The following is a 19,299-nucleotide window of genomic DNA, read 5'->3' as shown; positions in this document are numbered from 1 at the left end:
CGGAATGCAGAGGGGGGGGAGGGAAAGATATGCTTAGTGGTGGGATCCCGTTGGAGGTGGCGGAAGTTACGGAGAATAATAAGTTGGACCCGGAGGCTGGTGGGGTGGTAGGTGAGGACCAGGGGAACCCTATTCCTAGTGGGGTGGTGGGAGGATGGAGTGAGAGCAGATGTACGTGAAATGGGGGAGATGCGTTTAAGAGCAGAGTTGATAGTGGAGGAAGGGAAGCCCCTTTCTTTAAAAAATGAAGACATCTCCCTCGTCCTAGAATGAAAAGCCTCATCCTGACAGCAGATGCGGCGGAGACGGAGGAATTGCGAGAAGGGGATGGCGTTTTTGCAAGAGACAGGGTGAAAAGAGGAATAGTCCAGATAGCTGTGAGAGTCAGTAGGCTTATAGTAGACATCAGTGGATAAGCTGTCTCCAGAGACAGAGACAGAAAGATCTAGAAAGGGGAGGGAGGTGTCGGAAATGGACCAGGTAAACTTGAGGGCAGGGTGAAAGTTGGAGGCAAAGTTAATAAAGTCAACGAGTTCTGCATGCGTGCAGGAAGCAGCGCCAATGCAGTCGTCGATGTAGCGAAGGAAAAGTGGGGGACAGATACCAGAATAGGCACGGAACATAGATTGTTCCACAAACCCAACAAATTAGTAAGCACATCAAAGGTTATGGGGGGAAGGCAGACGAAAGGGGTTGAGAGGGATAATAAATCAGTCACGATAAAATGGCGGAGCAGACTCAATGGCCTAATTTTGCTCCTATGTCTTGTGGTTTTATGGTCACCAGAAATCTGAAGTAAAACAGAAAAGCACCCATCAGGTCAGGCAGCATCTGTGGGAAGAGATACAGTTCAGGTTTCAGATCCAGGATGCTTCTGATGAAACACTAACTGCTCCTCTCTCCGCCATGCTGCCTGACCTGCCAAGTGCTTCCAGTCTTTATACCACAGCACTAACCTGTGTTATTTTACACTTTTTCACACAAAAAGAGCACAAAACTACCGATTGAGGTTTTTAAAGCATTTATTGTTCTCTAAGGAACAAACAATCAAAAATAGACTTTTATAAACTTTTGCACGTTAGCCACAGCTGGAATGTACAGTATATTGTATACAGATACTGTATTAGAAATCACAGGGCTTAAAATATGCACATTGTGCGTCAGAGGTGGCTTCAGAAATCTGATGGTTTTGCAAAGTATTGCTATTCCTCTCCCTAATGGGCCCCTACTTCATTAAAACCATCTTGGGTCACTCAAGAACGACAAAGATCTCTCATTACCAACTAATGGGCAATTTAACCCCAAAAAAGAAGCCGTTCCCTCATGGTTTCCTGATCGCATTTCCCGAAGCAGAATGCTGTGTCACTGGACACCAGGACAATCTCTTATCTGAAACTTCGTATTCTGGGATTCTCAGACCCCTACATGTCACCCTATCCCTCAGAAAGCCCCTCACTGAGGCCCTATAGATTCCTTCTCTGTCTGTTAGCATCAAAATGGGGGGGGGGGAGTAGGCATAAGTGGAGGCTGGAAGAACTCAGGTCAGACAGCTTTTATGGAGTGGAAGAAGCAGTCAACACATTGGGCCGAGAAATGTCATCAGGACTGGAATGGAACTATCCTTACTCCCCTGGTAATGGTCATCCACGGTTTAGGATTGGAGAAGAGTTGAAGAAAATAAATTTTCACCCAGATAGTGGGTGTCTTGTTGAAACAGAAATCCTTGAGACATCTAAAGAGAGACTGGATAAGGATACTATAACCTAGACGTGGAGAACTGGATTTGGAGGCATTGACATAATGGGCTGAGCAACTTCTTCTGAGCTGTCAATGTGCTTCTGATTTTAATGAACACACACAAAATGCTGGAGGAGCTCAGCAGGTCAGGCAGCACCTATGGAGGGGAATAAACTGTCGATGTTTCGGGCTGAGACCCTTCATCGGGACTTTGTGTCTCAACCCTGAAACTCGACTGTTTATTCCCCTCCGTAGATGCTGCCTGACCTGCTGAGCTCCTCCAGCATTTTGTGTGCGCTGCTCAAGATTTCAAGCATCTGCAGAATTCCTCGTGTCTACACTTCTGACTTTAACCCCGGGCTGCGGGGGCCAGTTGTGGATCCGCTGAATAGGTCGGGACCATGAGTCTAGCTCAGACAACCCTGCCTTCACTGAAACCAGTTAAACTCACTTGTATCTGGCCACTTTGGGGACTGAGATCCAGGGAAACTAGATGGGAAGTTCCTGCATAATGTAGATACTTTAAACCCATTCCACTGCTCACTTCTGATCTCGGAAGGTTAAAAACCAACTTTCCTCAATCACGGAGTAAACAACAGACAACTGAAAAGGCAGAAAATGACAGTGATTCTACGTAACAACATCCCTGATAAAAAAGCTCTGTTGATATAACCGATTCACGCGAAATCTAATTGCACAGCAGAGACAGTGCCAGAACACTGAGGCTTCATATACAAGATCGATATATTTTAGTAAATGCACATTGTTTCATACAAGCAAGCTGTTAAAAGTTACCGCGGAAAAACAGAACCCTGTAGCGGGGAGTGCAGAATTATGCAGCCACCAGTTTTAAGATGTTATATATGGCCACACAGCTTTTTAATTACCTGTGCTTACAGCTATTGTTGGGGCCTACAGCCATAGCAGTCCCCATTGTCAATTACACCGATCGCAGTCTCAACGTTACGAACACAGTGACAGTAAGACGCTTAATCTAGGAGGGGGTCACCTACTCAATGCTAACATTCCTTGTGCTCACTCAGCCACTTTACAGAAGCCCTGCTCCTGGTATATGTGGAAACCCAGTGGTGAGTGCTTCTGGAGTACAGTGAATGATCTCGGTCAGTGGTTTGAAAGCTGATGCTCTCTGGTGCATTATGAGTTTTCCGCGTTCAATTTCTTTTCTCATATTGCAGATGAAAATTTAGTAATTTAGCGCAAGAGCTGTGCATGTCACTACAGATTCTCCCAGTATATAGAGGGATAATCCAGGGTATTATGCATCCTTTTTATTTCATCTCCCATTCCTTCCTCCCTCATGTATACCCCCAGCTACATTCATAATTCAGCCCAAGTGGTTGCAAGTGCCATGTCTCATCAGTCCTGGACAAACTACAGGTCAGTTCTACTTATTTTGAAATTTTCCGACATGGAGACATCAACTGCCCCTCTATCAAATTCAAATCCTCATTTATTTTAAGAACCACTGTCAGAATTTCCTTTTTCTTTCACTTTGTTCCTGTTTGACAATTCAATTGATTTAAGCGCTGGGCTGGATCGGAAAGGTCCAGGCCCCAACGGTTTAACCTGATGTTGGGACGATGATTTAAGCACTGGGCCAGGATGTCGTGACTGGAGGCAAGGGACCAGAGACGAGGAGAAATTTCTTTAGCCACACGGTAGTGAATCTGTGGAATTCACTGCCACAGGCAGCTGTGGAGGCCACGTCATTGGGTATATTTAAGGCAGAGGTTGATAGATTCTTGATCAGTCAGGGCATGAAGGGAGAAGACAAAGGTTGGGATTGAGAGGGAAAATGGATCAGCCATGATGAAAGGGCAGAGCTGACTCGTTAGGCCAAATGGCCTAATTCTGCTCAAAAGAGAAAAAGAAGAAAAACTGCATACCATTCCGACATTCTGGAAACGACGTTCACCATAAGCTTCTCTGGAAATTACTTCTTATGTAGCAATAGACAATAATAACAGGCAGAATGTGCCATTGTGAAGCTGCTACGTTTGTGCCTTGCTTTTTCCATCGCCCTGACCCAGACAACTCATGGATTGTACAGTCATTGGAATGTGCTCCCTTTACAAACAGACATGAGAAGGAAAATAAACGCTGGTGCTGGGGGGATGGAAATAAAGTTTAAACCCAGCAAGCAAAATTAAAACAGACCTGTTTAGCAATTATGATTTCATAATATGTTGCACAACGCCAGGCCAGTCCGTCAGCAATTACCTCTGCATGGAATTGTTCTCATCGGAAAAAAAAAACAAAATGCTTTTGCTTTGCATTTATAATCACCAACCACCTGAAGAAGATCTAATTGAACATGTGCATGCTGTGTTCAACTTCCCAGAACTTCAGTTAATAAGGGGAGCAAATAAACGCAATAAGGGAAAAGACTTCTAAATAAAGAGTTAGCATGTGTGCCGGAAACCCCAAGGGGTAGGGGTTAAGTGCAGTGTCAGACTGAACATCACCTGGGAGCTATGTACATAAGGGATGTGAAGTCAGAAGTGTAGAAGATCTTGTTAAATGATTAAATGCAAAGTGACATTTTGTTCCTTTTATGCCGTTTCAACAGCATTTGTCTGTTTTTTACGAGTCTGAGTTGCTGGCTTGACACTCAACCCCAGCATGGATGGAAAGTGTGCAAGGGGCCTGCCAGATTCGAACTCGGGACCATTCGCCTCGAAGTCCAATATCGATGCCCCTACGCTACCAGCTGGCAGATGCTAAGATAACAGACACATTTAAAAGTCATGTTCTACTTGCTTAGACCTTTTGTGTCTGTCTGTGGTTCTTTGTGTCCAATCCAAGATGTGCTAAAATATAAACATACTTGAACTATTGCAAGCCCCACCAACGTTTACAGATGAACCGTATCGGATTGTTTGTGAGAACGCAGCAAGTGCGGTGAATCAAATGGGCTTCCGACAGGCGGAAGGCCCCTCTTTTAGGGCAGGCTTTTGAGTGAGCATGCTTTCGTCTCATGCGAGCCTGGTTCAGTGCTCCCGCACTGGAAGTCGCCCAGAGCGTGCAGTGGCTATCATGACTCAGTAAGAACGTTTAATCCCCCTGCTCCATTGTGGCTCTTGCTCCGTGCAAATATAGCAACAATAAAGAGGACAGGGCCCAGGGCCACTGTTGACTGCAGGCATCAATGAAATGAATCTCACCTCAAGGCCCTCCGCCATCCTGCTAATGCTCCAGAAGTCACAACTTAAGAGGAGAAAGAATGAAAAATCTTCATTAAAACCTATTGCTAGCTCAGGGGAGGTCATAATCTGTCCGTCTTTAGGTTGGGACAATCATTTCCTACGGGCTTTCTACCACAGACATCTAGCAGATGTGAATTCACCCTGCACAATAAGTTGGGCGAGGAGAGCGTTGTTGGTGTCCATCTACAGACCGTGCCACAGAGCAAAGTAGCAGCACAGCTGTGCTTACTTCAAGAGGAAAGGGTAGGCTGTATATTGTAGGCAGCCTAAGAGAATATGCAGACAAGGAGAGATAATACAGATTTCAAGTGAAAAGACAATGTACCGTCACACATCACTCTCAGGGCTGGACAGGCAGAGCACTCGGGGAAGGCAAAGAGCTAATGGTGAGGCAAGTGAGGTGAACTGGGAATTATTCCCACACCTATCCATTATGTTCTTATTTTCCTTTGGGAACGAAATGTCCCTTTGCTTTTTTAAAAGATCTGGTAAGTTAAAAGGTGCCAATAGCAGGAACAAACCAACTTTAAGCCAACCAATACCATGAAGTGTAGTCCTGGACAAAGAAAGGCCCATCCAGTAACAAAAATCAAACCAAACTCCATTATCTTCCCTTAAGCAGACAGGCCTCTGGTTTGTAACATGGCAAACCCATATGACAGGAAGAGTTACAGTATTGTATTTACTATAAAGTTATATATGTATATATACTCCATGAATATATTTAAAAGCCATTCATCTTGTTTTATGAGGGTTGTGCTGGGGAACAGCTGAGAAGAGGAAGTTGTGCTCTTTTCAAATAGCAGGTTATGAGAGTCCCTTTTCTGTGGGAATTTTTATATAACCATTACCTCCCACCCCTGACCAAGACAGCTGAAGCTCCCTTACAAAGTTCCATATTTGGCTTTATACTTGGAGATGATGTTCTTGTAGCGTCCCACCTCCTTGCGTAGCTCGGCCACCTCCAGCCTCAGGGCCGAGTTCTCCCTCTCCAGGAAGGCCGCCCGTACCGTGATCTGGTTCTCCTTCAGTCTCCGGGCGTCCCGGGAGCGCTTGGCTGCCAGATTGTTCTTCTTGCGTCTTGTCCAGTACCGGTCATCCTTAAAGCAACAACGATAAAGGACATTGAGGTGGTTACTAGGAAACTCCGTCCTGGGACATTTTTGGGAGTTTGTTTAACTTTCTCCTTCCTCATTTATTTAATTATTGATTGATTGATTGATTGATTGAGATACAGCACGGAATAGGCCTCTCCAGTCATGCTACTCAGTAATCCCCCAGCCTAATCACTGGACAATTTGCAATAACCAGTTCACCCACTAACAGCCTTTGGGACTGTGGGAGGAAACTGGAGCACCTGGAGGAAACCCACACAGTCACGAGAAGAACGTGCAAACTTCCTACAGGCAGCAGCGGGATAGCTCATAAATAACCAGGGATTTTTTTCCCAGGGCAGAAATGGCTAATACGGGGGCGGGGGGTGTAATTTTAAGGTGGTTGGAGGAAAGAATAGAGGGGATGTCAGAGGTAAGTTTTTTTTTTACACAGAGGTTGGTGAGTGCGTGGAATGCTTACCAGGGCTGAAGGTACAGGCAGGTACATTAGGGGCATTTAAGAAACTCTTGGATAGGCATATGGATGATAGGAAAATGGAGGGCTATGTAGGAGGGAAGGGTTAGATTGATTTTAGAATTGGTTAAAAGGTTAACACAACATTGTGGGCCTAGGGGCCTGTACTGTGCTGTAAAATTCTACATTCTATGTTCTACATTTATTAGTTGCTGACCAAGGTTAGTAAAGAAACACAAAGGAGTACAAGTCCACACCAGCAGCCGGGTCACAGGAGGGAGAAGGGCAGTGGGGTTGTAGAGGCAGTGTACACAAGCTACTAAATCAGGAACAAGAACCTGCTTGGAAACAAGACACCCAAAGGTGGAGGGTTTAGAGGGTGAATTTGAAAGGTTACAATCTAAACATTGTTATCAATGGTGGAGAAAAAGAATTTAGTGAAGTGCAAGATCCTTTTTAGACACGACTAAGGTAAGAAATAAGACCACAAGACAGGATCAGAATTAGTCCATTCGGCTTATCGAGTCTGCTCTGCCATTCCATCCTGGCTGATTTATTAATCCTGTCAACCCCGTTCTCCTGCATTCTCCCTGTAACCTTTGACAATCTAAATAACTAAGAATTTATCAACTTCTGCTTTAAATATACTCAATGACTTGGCCTCCACAGTTGCCCATGGCAATGAATTCCACAGATTCACCATCTTCTGGCTGAAGAAATTTCTCCTCATCTCTGTTCTATTCTGAGGCTGTGCCCTCCGGTCCTCTAGTTAGCAGAGAGTTGGTAGGCTGAAGGGCCAAGATGCCCACTACGTCATACCTGCTAATCTCTAACTGTGCTACAGAATCATTTATCTTATTCCATATACTGCGTGTGTTCAAATATGGCACCTTCAGCCCTATACAGGTATTCATCACTCTTTTCGATTTTGTCTCATGTTACACTTCAACTCATCCCAATAACTGTGATTTTACCCTATAATCTGCCTGTCCTTCCTCACAGTCTCACTGTAGACTGCATCGACTTGTATACCAACTGTCCCATCCTCACCTTGATCACTGTAGTTCCCATTCCCCTGCCAACTTTATTTAACCCCTCCCCTACAGCTCTGGCAAACCTGCCACAAGGATATTGGTTTCCTCTCGGGTAACCTGACATTTTTGTACAGGTCATGCCTTCCCGAGAAGAGATCCCAGTGACCCAGAAATCTGAAACCCTGCCCCCTGCACCACTCCCTCAGCCACTCATTCACCTGTACTATCATCTTCTTCCTGACTTGACTAGCACATGACACTGAGACTACTACCTTGGAGGTCCTGTTCTCCGGCCTCTTCCCTCTCTCCCTATACTCACTGTACAGGACCTTGTCCCCCTTTTCTACCTATGTCATGGTGCCAACGTGCACCGCAGACTTCGGCTGCTCACCCTCCCTCTTGGGAATCTTCTGCAGCCGCTCTGAGACATCCTGGACCCTAGCACCTGCGAAGCAACCCTCCATCCTGCCATCTCTTTTGCGCCCCCAGAAACTCCTGTCCATCCCTCTAACTGTCAAGCCTCCTATCACTACCACTCTGCCTGACTTCACCCTCCTCCGCTGAGCCGCAGAGCCAGCCGCAGTGCTGCCGCTGTGCCCTGACAGGTCATTCCACACCCCTAGCAGTATCAAAAGGGGTATACTTGTTGTTGAGGGCAATAGCCACAGGGAAAACCTTCACTGACTGCTGACTGATGCAGCTATAAAGAAGGCAGGACAGTGACTATACTTCATTAGGAGTTTGAAGAGATTTAGTATGTCAACAAATACACTCCAAAACTTCTACAGATGTACTGTGGAGAGCATCCTGACAGGCTGGATCATTGTCTGGTATGGAGGGGCTACTGCACAGGACTGAAAGAAGCTGCAGAGGGTTGTAGATTTAGTTGGCTCCATCTTGGGTACTAACCTACGAAGTACCCAGGACATCTTCAAGGAGCGGCGTCTCAGAAAGGCAGCGTCCATTATTAAGGACCCTCAGCACCCAGGACATGCCCTTTTCTCACTGTTACCATCAGGTGGGAGATACAGAAGCCTGAAGGCACACACTCAGTGATTCAGGAACAGCTTCTTCCCCTCTGCCATCCGATTCCTAAATGGACATTGATCCCGTGAACACTACGTCACTTTTTTAATATATATTATTTCTGTTTTTGCACGATTTTTGATCTATTCAATATACAAAGACTGTAATTGATATACTCTTACTATCTCTTCTTTTAGTTAGTCCTGACGAAGGGTCTCGGCCCAAAACGTCAACCGTACCTTTTCCTACAGATGCTGCCTGGCCTGCTGTGTTCTACCAGCATTTTGTGTGTGTTGCTTGAATTTCCAGCATCTGCAGATTTCTTCATGTTGGAATTGATATACTTATTTATTTATTTTTACTTTTCTCCCCCTCTCTTCTATATTACATATTGCATTGAATTGCTGCTGCTGCTAAGTTAACAAATTTCACAACACGGACCGGTGATAATAAACCCGATTCTGATTTCTCTTACTTCTCCTGGTGGTCACCCATCTTCTACCTGAAGGCTCCGCTCTGGGTGTGACGACCTCAGTAAAAGACTCGTCAGTGAAGTTTTCAGCCTCCTGCTCTTCATCAAAAATTTCAGCAGGTCATACAGTACATGCTGGATCCTTTTCTTTACCCACCAGCACTGCTTCTACAGCGAAACCGTTCCCCCCCACCCCTCTGAGAGTCACACATTCCTTCAGTGAAACTGTTTCTACAGGCTCTTGCTGTCCAGCCTCGCCCAGTTAGCCTGTAGTGACCGAGGTGCATTTGTAATAAAAAGTTGAAACTTCACCTGATCCTCAGTGTGTAGACCTACCTAATTATTCGACAGCAACATACTGAGAGAGACAGAGACCATGCAGTCATGCCTCTGCTAACCCACATTGTACATACTTCCCCGCAGAAAGAGCACACTGCTCTGCTTGGTTTAATACAACTTCGAGTGCTTTAACCTCAGGAAATCCGCACACTACGTGTGAAACACAACCAGCTCCAAGCCTATAGTGTTGCAAAGCCACAGCTGAGGACATTGCACAGATACCTTTTGATCAGGGGGGACGTAGATCTTCTTCGCTTTTTTAATCATAGGCTGTGGTTTGAGTTCTTCTTCAGAAAACTTGTGCTTACGGGGATCGAACAACTCTCCCCCGGGGACACTAGACAAGACCAAGTCGGTAGGGTCTGGTTCAAAGTTCACCAACACATCGATCGCCTCTGGGTCGACTGGGCTTGGAGACGTACGCTCAGATTGGCTTCCATCAGAATCTAGAATGTAGTGTAGGATTGGATTATATAAAATCTCCCTTTCAAATCTTTACAAGTTAATACAAAAGGAATGATTATAAACAGACTGCTTATGATTCTCTGGAGCAATGGGCTGGTCTTACACTCCAGAACACTTGTACAGAGAACATTACTAATGAATAACTAATCATAACATCAATGCGTTTTCATGTACTTCACAAGATTGAACTGACTGAACTGTTATTCCTCAGTTATTTGTCGTTCCTCTCCACACCCTGTGGTGCATCAGGTGGCAACCTGCCCATTTCTTTAACATTTGTGTTTTTTACGAGGCTGAATTCCTAGCTTGACGCTCAGCCCAGCATGGATGAAAAGCGTGCAGGGGGATCTGGCCAGATTCAAACCTGGGACCTCTCGCCTTGAAGTCTGGTGTGGATGGTACTACACCACCGGCCGGCTTAATACTCATTTATGGTATCCCCGGATTTTGGAACAGTTTTTGTTGGTTTGCAACGTTCTCAAGTGAAACCGATCTCTATCTAAATTGGAAACAAGGGCGTGGAAGTTACCGTCAGTATGGAAAAGAAAGAGACAATGTAAGATCTAACTGACGGGAGGGTGACAGGGAGAACATAAAGAAAGGGACAGTAACGCAGCTACTGGCGCCAGAGAGCTGGGTTCAATCCTGACCTCGGGTGCTGTCTGCACATTTTCCCCAAAACCATGTGGGTTTTCTTTGGCGGCTTCGGTTTTCTCCCACATCCCAAAGACGGGTGGGTAGGTAGGTTATGGGCCACTGTAAGTTGCCCCTAGTGTGTGGGTGAGAGGAGGAACCTGGGAGGAGTTGTCAAGAAAGAGGGGAGGATAAAATATGGAATGAATGTAGGATGAGAGGTCGATGGTTAGCCTGCAGAGCCTGTTTCATGATGTAGCTCTGTGATTTAGCCTCCAGTGCCAACGAATTCCACAGAAATTCAATCAAAAGGGGCCCACTGTTAACGCCAGCCTGACCTCTTTGCCATCGCAGAGCAATGCCCAGTACGAGCAAGGTATTCTGCAGTGTGCCCTTTAGGTCCCCAGGCATACCAGGGGGAAATGCACCCCGACAATCTGGCATCTGATTGTTCGGAAATCCTGGCGTCCGCTCGCTCTTCGTTCGGAACATGAGCCAGTGGTCCAGAGAGTGTGGCCAGAGCAGGGGGCCTGGAAAACCTGGGTTCAGGAATATGGCTGGGTGTGTTGTGCATCTCCCACTCCCTTTAAACTCATCAAAATTAAAGTGTGTCTGTATATTAAAGATAGCATCCAATAAGCAGGAGAACTTGCTGGTTAGCACTACTATATTCCCCGTGTGTACTAGATTGCACTTTGGGGCATTACAATCGAGGCTGCCTTCCCATTGGTCTGGCCTTAACTTGAACCCACGCCTCAGGAGGTACAACAATCCATCTAAACATTTGAAATAAAGCGCTCAGGGCCCACCATCACAATTCACCGTTGAGTACAGGGTAGGAGCCAGCTCCTTCTTCTCCAGCTCCTCCACTGGCAAGAGGCTACTTTCCAGAGCGTCCTGCAGGCCGAGGTGGCTCGGGCTACCTGCAATTCCGTTTTCCAACAGGAAGTCATCCAGGTCCATGTACTCAAGGTGGAAGGTCTCCCCGTCGTATGGAATCGTCTTGTCCCAGATGGTTGGCATGAGGGAGGCAGATGCTGCCATGGTGCTGCTGGCTGCTTCGTCTACGTTCTTCTCTTTTTCCTCGTCTTTCTCTGTAAAATTTAATGAGAAGCTTTTTACTTTGGCTTTGTAGTTAAAAAATAAAAACAAATACACATCTGTTCTTGGGAAGAGGAAGCTTATTAACAGCTGAATTTTACATTGTCAGTCTTGCTCCTTTCTTGTGAAACACACCTTGCCCAGTAGCCCATTCTTCATGGGTAAGCTGGACAAGCCCTTTGTCCACCTGAGGACCAGCTGACCGCTGCCTTCACGTGTCACAGACACATGATGAAAATCAATTCGTTCGCTCGTTCATTATGTGCTGTGTTGCATGACATAGGTGATCATGGCCTTTCCATAACCATGACTTTTTTGAGGCAAATTTTTCTACAGAAGTGGTTTGACACTGCCTTCTTCTGGGCACTGTCTTTACATGATAGGGCGGTACGATAGTGTAGTGGTTAGCACACCGCTTTATAGTACAGGCGACCAGGGTTCAATTCCTGCCCCTGCCTGTAAGAAGCTTGTACGTTCTCCCTGTGATTACATGGGTTTCCTTCGGGTGCTCTGGTTTCCTCCCAAAGTCCAAAGAAGTGCCGGTTTGCAGGTAAACGGGTCATTGTGAATTGTCCCATGATTAGGCTAGGATTCAATAGGTGGGTTGCTGGGCAGCGTGGCTCGAAGGGCTGGAAAGGGCCTATTCCACACTGTATCTCAATAAAAAGACGGCTGACCCCAGCCATTATCAATATCCTTCAGAGATTGTCTGCCTGGCGTCAGTGGTCGCATAGCCAGGACTTGACATGCACCAGCTGCTCATACCACCATTCACCACCAGCTCCCATGGTTTCACGTGACCCTGATCGGGAGGAGGGGGTGCTAAGCAGGTGCTACACCTTGCCCAAGAGTGACCTGCAGGCTAGCGAGGGAAGGGGCGCCTTGCACCTCCTTTGGTAGAGACGTATCACCATCCTACCACCCGAAATCAGTAGGAATGCTGATTAACTGGTACTTCCACTAGTCAACCAAAGTGGATTCAATGCAGCAGGACTTTGTAAGTCACAACATGGAGTCGTAGAGTCAGAGAGTCACTTAGCACAGAAACTTCAGACCAAGTGGTCCAAGCTTCCTGCCTCAGCTAGCCCCATTTGACTGTGTTTGCCCCCTATCCCTCTAAACCTTTCCTATCTACAATGCATACCTACCCAAGTACCTTTGAAATGTTGCTCATGTCTCTGCCTAAGCCACTTCTTCTGGAAGCCCATTCTACATGCAGACCACTCTCTGAGTGAAAAAGTTGCCTTTCGGGTTCCTTTTAAATCTTTCTCCTCACATCTTAAACCTATGCCTGCTAGTTCTTCATACCTCAACCTTGGGAACAAGATGATTGGCTTAATATCTGACACTTTTATGTATGTACAGTACAGTGCAAAAGTCTTAAGCACATTGTATATAGCCCGGGTGCCTAAGACTTTTGCACAGTAGCGTATTTGTCAACATGGAGCGGGGAGTGAGTTTGTAAATCTGGCGGAAGCAAAGGATGTTAGGAACGGTGAGCGTGGAGCACCACGGGAGGGGTGTGGGACAGGAGGCAGAGAAGGAGTGCCGGGGCGAGTGGTGGCAGGTTTATCATCACTCACATATGTCATGAAATTTGTTTCTTTTTGTGGCAGCAGAACAGTGCAAAAGTCTTAGGCATGCCAGCTATATATATAAGTTACAACATGATGTCATTAGTCCTTAGGGAGAATTACTCCATTTCAGAAAAGTTTTTGACAAAGGATCTTGGATTTAAAAGATTAACTCTATTTCTCAGATGCTGCCTAACCCACTGGCTTTTTGCAGCATATTCTGATTTTATTTATTTACATTCACAGAATTGAAGTTTTTTTATTAGAGATCATATAAGCTGGAACTCATGGCCAGGAGGTCAAGGTCCCGTCACCAGTAAGTCCTGGGTTTGAAGCCCAGAGGCCAAAGTCTTGGGTCTACTAATCTGAAGTCCACTGGGGACGTCGAGGCCAGTTGTCCCTGTGTCTGCTGGAGGCCTATCCTCGGGTTGGAGGTCTGTCTATGTGGATGTGTGGGAGAGAGGGAAGGGGCTTGTTTTGCTGTTGTTGTTGTGTTCCATTGCTTGCTGTGCTCTGGGTTGTTCTGCCGAGCATTGTGGTTATGCTCTATTGGCGCCAGAATGCGTGGAGACACTTGCCCCCTGCACAACCTTAGTTTGAGCTGATTTGTTAATGCAAACGACGCATTTCTATGTACATTGTGATATATACAATGGTACGCTGTACCATTGAGAGCACACTCACCAACTGCATCTCGGTGTGGTATGGTAATTGTCCCGTACCATTGAGAGCACACTCACCAACTGCATCTCGGTGTGGTATGGTAATTGTCCCGTACCATTGAGAGCACACTCACCAACTGCATCTCGGTGTGGTATGGCAATTGTCCCGTACCATTGAGAGCACACTCACCAACTGCATCTCGGTGTGGTATGGCAATTGTCCCGTACCATTGAGAGCACACTCACCAACTGCATCTCGGTGTGGTATGGCAATTGTCCCGTACCATTGAGAGCATACTCACCAACTGCATCTCGGTGTGGTATGGCAATTGTCCCGTACCATTGAGAGCACACTCACCAACTGCATCTCGGTGTGGTATGGTAATTGTCCCGTACCATTGAGAGCACACTCACCAACTGCATCTCGGTGTGGTATGGCAATTGTCCCGTACCATTGAGAGCATACTCACCAACTGCATCTCGGTGTGGTATGGCAATTGTCCCGTACCATTGAGAGCATACTCACCAACTGCATCTCGGTGTGGTATGGCAATTGTCCCGTACCATTGAGAGCATACTCACCAACTGCATCTCGGTGTGGTATGGCAATTGTCCCGTACCATTGAGAGCATACTCACCAACTGCATCTCGGTGTGGTATGGCAATTGTCCCGTACCATTGAGAGCATACTCACCAACTGCATCTCGGTGTGGTATGGCAATTGTCCCGTACCATTGAGAGCATACTCACCAACTGCATCTCGGTGTGGTATGGCAATTGTCCCGTACCATTGAGAGCATACTCACCAACTGCATCTCGGTGTGGTATGGCAATTGTCCCGTAGCAGACCGCAAAGCACTCCAGCGTGTGGTGAAAACTGCCCAGCGGATTATCGGCACCCAATTGCCCACCATTGAGAACATCTACCATAAACACTGCCTGGGCAGGGTGAAAAGCATTATCAAGGACGCATCTCACCCTAACCATGGACTTTTTACTCTCCTCCCATCCGGTAGGTGCTACAGGAGCCTCCGCTCCCGCACCAGCAGGCACAGGAAGAGCCTCTTCCCTGAGGCTGTGACCCTGCTGAACCTCTCATCACGGCGCTAAGCAGTATTGCACCCATGTTGTACTGTCTCAGTACTTTTATATTTGTGTGCTGTAGCACTTTTTTTATTCGCAGTTATTTTGTAAATAACACTATTCTTTGCATTTCTGGTCAGATGCTAACTACATTTCATTGGCTTTGTATCTGTACTCGGCACAATGACAATAAAGTTGAATCTAATCTAATATATAAATGGATCTGAAGCTAACAATTTACTATCCCCCTAATTATCATTGCTCTCCCTTCCTCTCCCAAAGACATCAGCCCTTAAGGAAACCACCACCGTAGATTACAAGGTAATGTGCTGTAGATTTCTACGTCCTAAGAGAGCGAAGACTGTTTGCCGATGGATCGGAATGTAGTTTGTCAACTAAGGAGCAACACTTGATGAACACAAGCCAAATATACAAGTTTCGGTGAAACACATAACTGTACTAGATTATGAGAACACTCAGACCTCTTTTATTGTCATTTAGAAATGCATACATGCATTAAAAAATGATACAATGTTTCTCTGGAGTGATATCACAGAAAACAGGACAAACCAAAGACTAACACTGACAGAACCACATAATTATAACATATAGTTACAGCAGTGCAAAGCAATACAATAATTTGATGAAGAACAAACCATGGGCACGGTAAAAAAAAGTCTCAAAGTCCCTGAGTCGATCAACTCCCAAGTCCCTAATAGCAGGCGGCAAAAGGGAGAAACTCCCTGCCATAAGCCTCCAGGCACTGTCAACTTGCCGATGCCTTGGAAGCAGCCGACCACAGCCAACACTGAGTCCATCCGTCCGAAAACTTCGAGCTTCCGACCAGCCTCTCCAATACAGCCTCCCGAGCGCGATTCTCTGCCGAGCACCTTCGACCTAGCTCCGGCCGCTGAAACAAGCAAAGCCGAGGATTCGGGGCCCCCTGCTCCGGAGATTCTGGTCACCACCCAGTAGCAGCGGCAGCAAAACGGGCATTTCATAAGTTTTCCAGATGTTCCTCTGTACTCTCACATCTGTCTCCATCAAATCAGAATTGTGCACGGTCCCCTACTTGACAGATTACAAATATCGTAACAACAGGAATTCTGCAGATGCTGGAAATTCAAGCAACACACATCAAAGTTGCTGGTAAATGCAGCAGGCCAGGCAACATCTATTGGAAGAGTTTCAGTCGACGTTTCAGGCCGAGACCCTTCGTCAGGACTAACTGAAGGAAGAGTTAGTAAGAGATTTGAAAGTGAGAGGGGGAGGGGGAGATCCAAAATGATAGGAGAAGACAGGAGGGGGAGGGATGGAGCCAAGAGTTGGACAGATGATTGGCAAAGGGGATGTGGCCTTCTATATATTGGCGAGTCCCGACGTAGACTGGGAGACCGCTTTGCTGAACACCTACGCTCTGTCCGCCAAAGAAAGCAGAATCTCCCAGTGGTCACACGTTTTAATTCCACGACCCATTCCCATTCTGATATGTCCATCCATGGCCTCCTCTACTGTAAAGATGAAGCCACACTCAGGTTGGAGGAACAACATCTTATATGCCGTCTGGGTAGCCTCCAACCTGATGGCATGAACATCGACTTCTCTAACTTCCGCTAATGCCCCATCTCCCGCTAGTACCCCATCCATTATTTATTTTTATACATACATTCTTTCTCTCACTCTCCTTTTTCTCCCTCTGTCCCTCTGACTATACCCCTTGCCCATCCTCTGTTTCCCCCGCCCCCCCCCGTCTTTCTCCCTGGATCTCCTGTCCCATGATCCTCTCATACCCCCTTTGGCAATCACCTGTCCAACTCTTGGCTCCATCCCTCCCCCTCCTGTCTTCTCCTATCATTTTGGATCTCCCCCTCCCCCTCCCACTTTCAAATCTCTTACTAACTCTTCCTTCAGTTAGTCCTGACGAAGGGTCTCGGCCCAAAATGTCGACTGAAACTCTTCTTGTAGATGCTGCCTGGCCTGCTGCTTTCACCAGCAACTTTGATGTGAGATTACAAATATCATTCACCAGAGAGGCCGCGCGCTGCCATCGCGCCACCATCTTCTCCTCTGCTGCCCAAAATTGAAGCCGTAAGCCAGAGGCACAAGATGTAGGAATCTTGAGCTACACACAAAGCACTGGAGCTACTCAGCAAGTCAGACAGCATCTACTGGGAGAAATGGACGGTCAACCTTTTGGGTCATGGACTCGAAACGCTGACTGTTCTTTTCCCTCCGTAGATGCTGCCTGACCCACTGAGTTCTTCCAGCTTTCCGTGTGTTGTGTAAGCTGAAAGCCGCAAGGCTGAGCGGCCCAGCGAGGCGATCAAAGTGACAACACTGGCTCCTGGTCACATGCAAGCACAAGATTGAAAACCTCAATTTTCAGACTTAAAATCAATAATTAATTCCTTTTAGAAAGGTAATCTCAGCGATCTAATCAACTTCTCTTGAAAGTAAGCAGACCCCACAGAAGTGACTGCTTAACACCGTGCAGCCTTGCCCACGCTGAAGCCCCAGAGCAGCACACACAAAATGCTGGAGGAGCTCAGCAGATCAGGCAGCATCTTTGGAAATGAATAAACAGTCACTGTTTCGGGCCAAGACGCTTCATCAGGACTGGAAAGGAAGGGGGAGGACGCCAGGAAAACAAGGTGGGGTGAGGGGAAGGAGGATAGCTAGAAGGTGATAGGTGAGGCCAGGTGTCAATCAGATTCCTTCCTCTCCAGCCCTTTACCTTTCCCACCCACCTGGGCATATACTATGCAGATCATCAGGGTCAGATTAATCAAGATTGTTTAATGTCATTTCCTGCACACAAATGTAAAGAGAAGGAAATAACTTACTCCAGATCAGATGAAGCACAAAAAAAACACAATAAATATAAATACATAAGCTAGCCTATACACTATAAGCTATCTTAGAGTATATAATAAGATATATAAATTGATTGATTATACGTCCATAAAGTGATGCTAGAATGTACATAAGGTGGCTGATGGGAAATAATAAAGTAGCGGTGAAGTTAGAGGGTGGAGGTGTTGATCAGCCTTACTGTTTTAGAGGAAGTAACTGGTTTTGAGTCTGGTGGTCCTGGTGTGGATGCTATGTAGCCTCCTCCCTGATGAGAGTGGGAGGGTGGGTGGGATCCCTCATGATGTTACTAGCCCTTTTCGGGCACCTTCCCGTATAAGTGTCCTTGATGGAAGGTAAGGGGGTGCCAGTGATGATTACCCGTTGTAGAGAACTTCCTGTCCGCTGCAGCGCAACTTCCCCACCAGGCAGTGAGGCAGCTTGTCAGGATGTTCGCTGTTGGGTGTCTGTACAATGATGTGAGTATGGATGTGCAAAGTCCAGCTCTCTTCAGAAAGCAGTAGAAGCACTGATGAGCTTCTTGACAGTGCAGGATGCGTTCTGGGACCATGAGAGGTTGTGTATGATCTGCACTCCCGGGAGTCTGAAACTGCTTGCAGTTTCCACTGCTCTGCCACCGATGTAAATTGGGGGTGTGTGAGTGGTACGAGTTCTCCTCAACTCAATGATCATCTCCTTCGTCTTGTCAGAGATTATTTGCCTGACCCCAGGCCTTGAGCTTTTCCACCTCCTCTCTGTAGGCCATCCCATCGTTGATGGCGATGAGCCCCACCACTGTCATGTCATCAGTGAACTTGACGATAAGATAACTCAGGTGTTTGGCTGTACAGTTATATGTGAGCAGAGTGTACAGCAGTGGGCTCAGCACCCAGTCCTGGGGGGGGGACCCATGTCGAGGATGATGGGGAGGGAGGAGTGGTTTTGTATCCGTCTATCAGGCGTCTGTTTGTTAGCAAGTCCAGTTGCACAGCGGTGTATTTAGACTGAGGAGTAGGAGTTTATTCACTATTGTGTGGGACAATAGTGCTGAATGCCGAACTGAAATCCAGAAACAGCATTCTGACATGAGTGCCCTTGTTTCCACTGTGTGTCAGGGCCAGGTGCATGACAAGTGCTGTGGAATCTGTCGTAGAGCGGTTCTGTTGGTAAATACATTGGTACTTTGTCACATGGTGTGAGCAGAATTATCTACAGCTTAATGTGAAAAAGTCTAAGGAGCTGGTGGTAGACCTGAAGAGAGCTAAGGTACCGGTGACCCCTGTTTCCATCCAGGGGGTCAGTGTGGACATGGTGGAGGATTACAAATACCTGGGGATACGAATTGTCAATAAACTGGACTGGTCAAAGAACACTGAGGCTGTCTACAAGGAAGGTCAGAGCCATCTCTATTTCCTGAGGAGACTGAGGTCCTTTAACATCTGCCAGATGATGCTGAGGATGTTTTACGAGTCTGTGGTGGCCAGTGCTATCATGTTTGCTGTTGTGTGCTGGGGCAGCAGGCTGAGG

General features: G+C 46.6%; 1 protein-coding gene across 3 annotated transcripts in view; it reads right to left on the bottom strand.

Annotated features, from left to right (window-relative positions):
• The window catches only part of LOC134354033 (thyrotroph embryonic factor-like), an 80,580-nt gene that overhangs the window by 37,197 nt on the left and 24,084 nt on the right, over positions 1 to 19,299 (bottom strand). For 2 of the 3 annotated variants that reach the window (XM_063062709.1, XM_063062712.1), the window contains exons 2-4: positions 11,312 to 11,596; positions 9,627 to 9,850; positions 5,906 to 6,064 (exon numbers count right to left, since the gene is read on the bottom strand). In XM_063062709.1, coding sequence (XP_062918779.1) covers positions 5,906 to 6,064; positions 9,627 to 9,850; positions 11,312 to 11,596 — 668 coding nt within the window. Of the gene's footprint in view, positions 1 to 986; positions 6,065 to 9,626; positions 9,851 to 11,311; positions 11,597 to 19,299 lie in introns of those variants that run through there. The other variant, XM_063062711.1, reaches the window with a different exon arrangement.

Source organism: Mobula hypostoma, chromosome 11, assembly GCF_963921235.1.
Source record: "Mobula hypostoma chromosome 11, sMobHyp1.1, whole genome shotgun sequence".
In the NCBI taxonomy this organism is placed as follows: domain Eukaryota; kingdom Metazoa; phylum Chordata; class Chondrichthyes; order Myliobatiformes; family Myliobatidae; genus Mobula; species Mobula hypostoma.
Note: the sequence above shows the minus strand (reverse complement) of the source record. Positions and strands in the feature narration are given on the sequence as shown.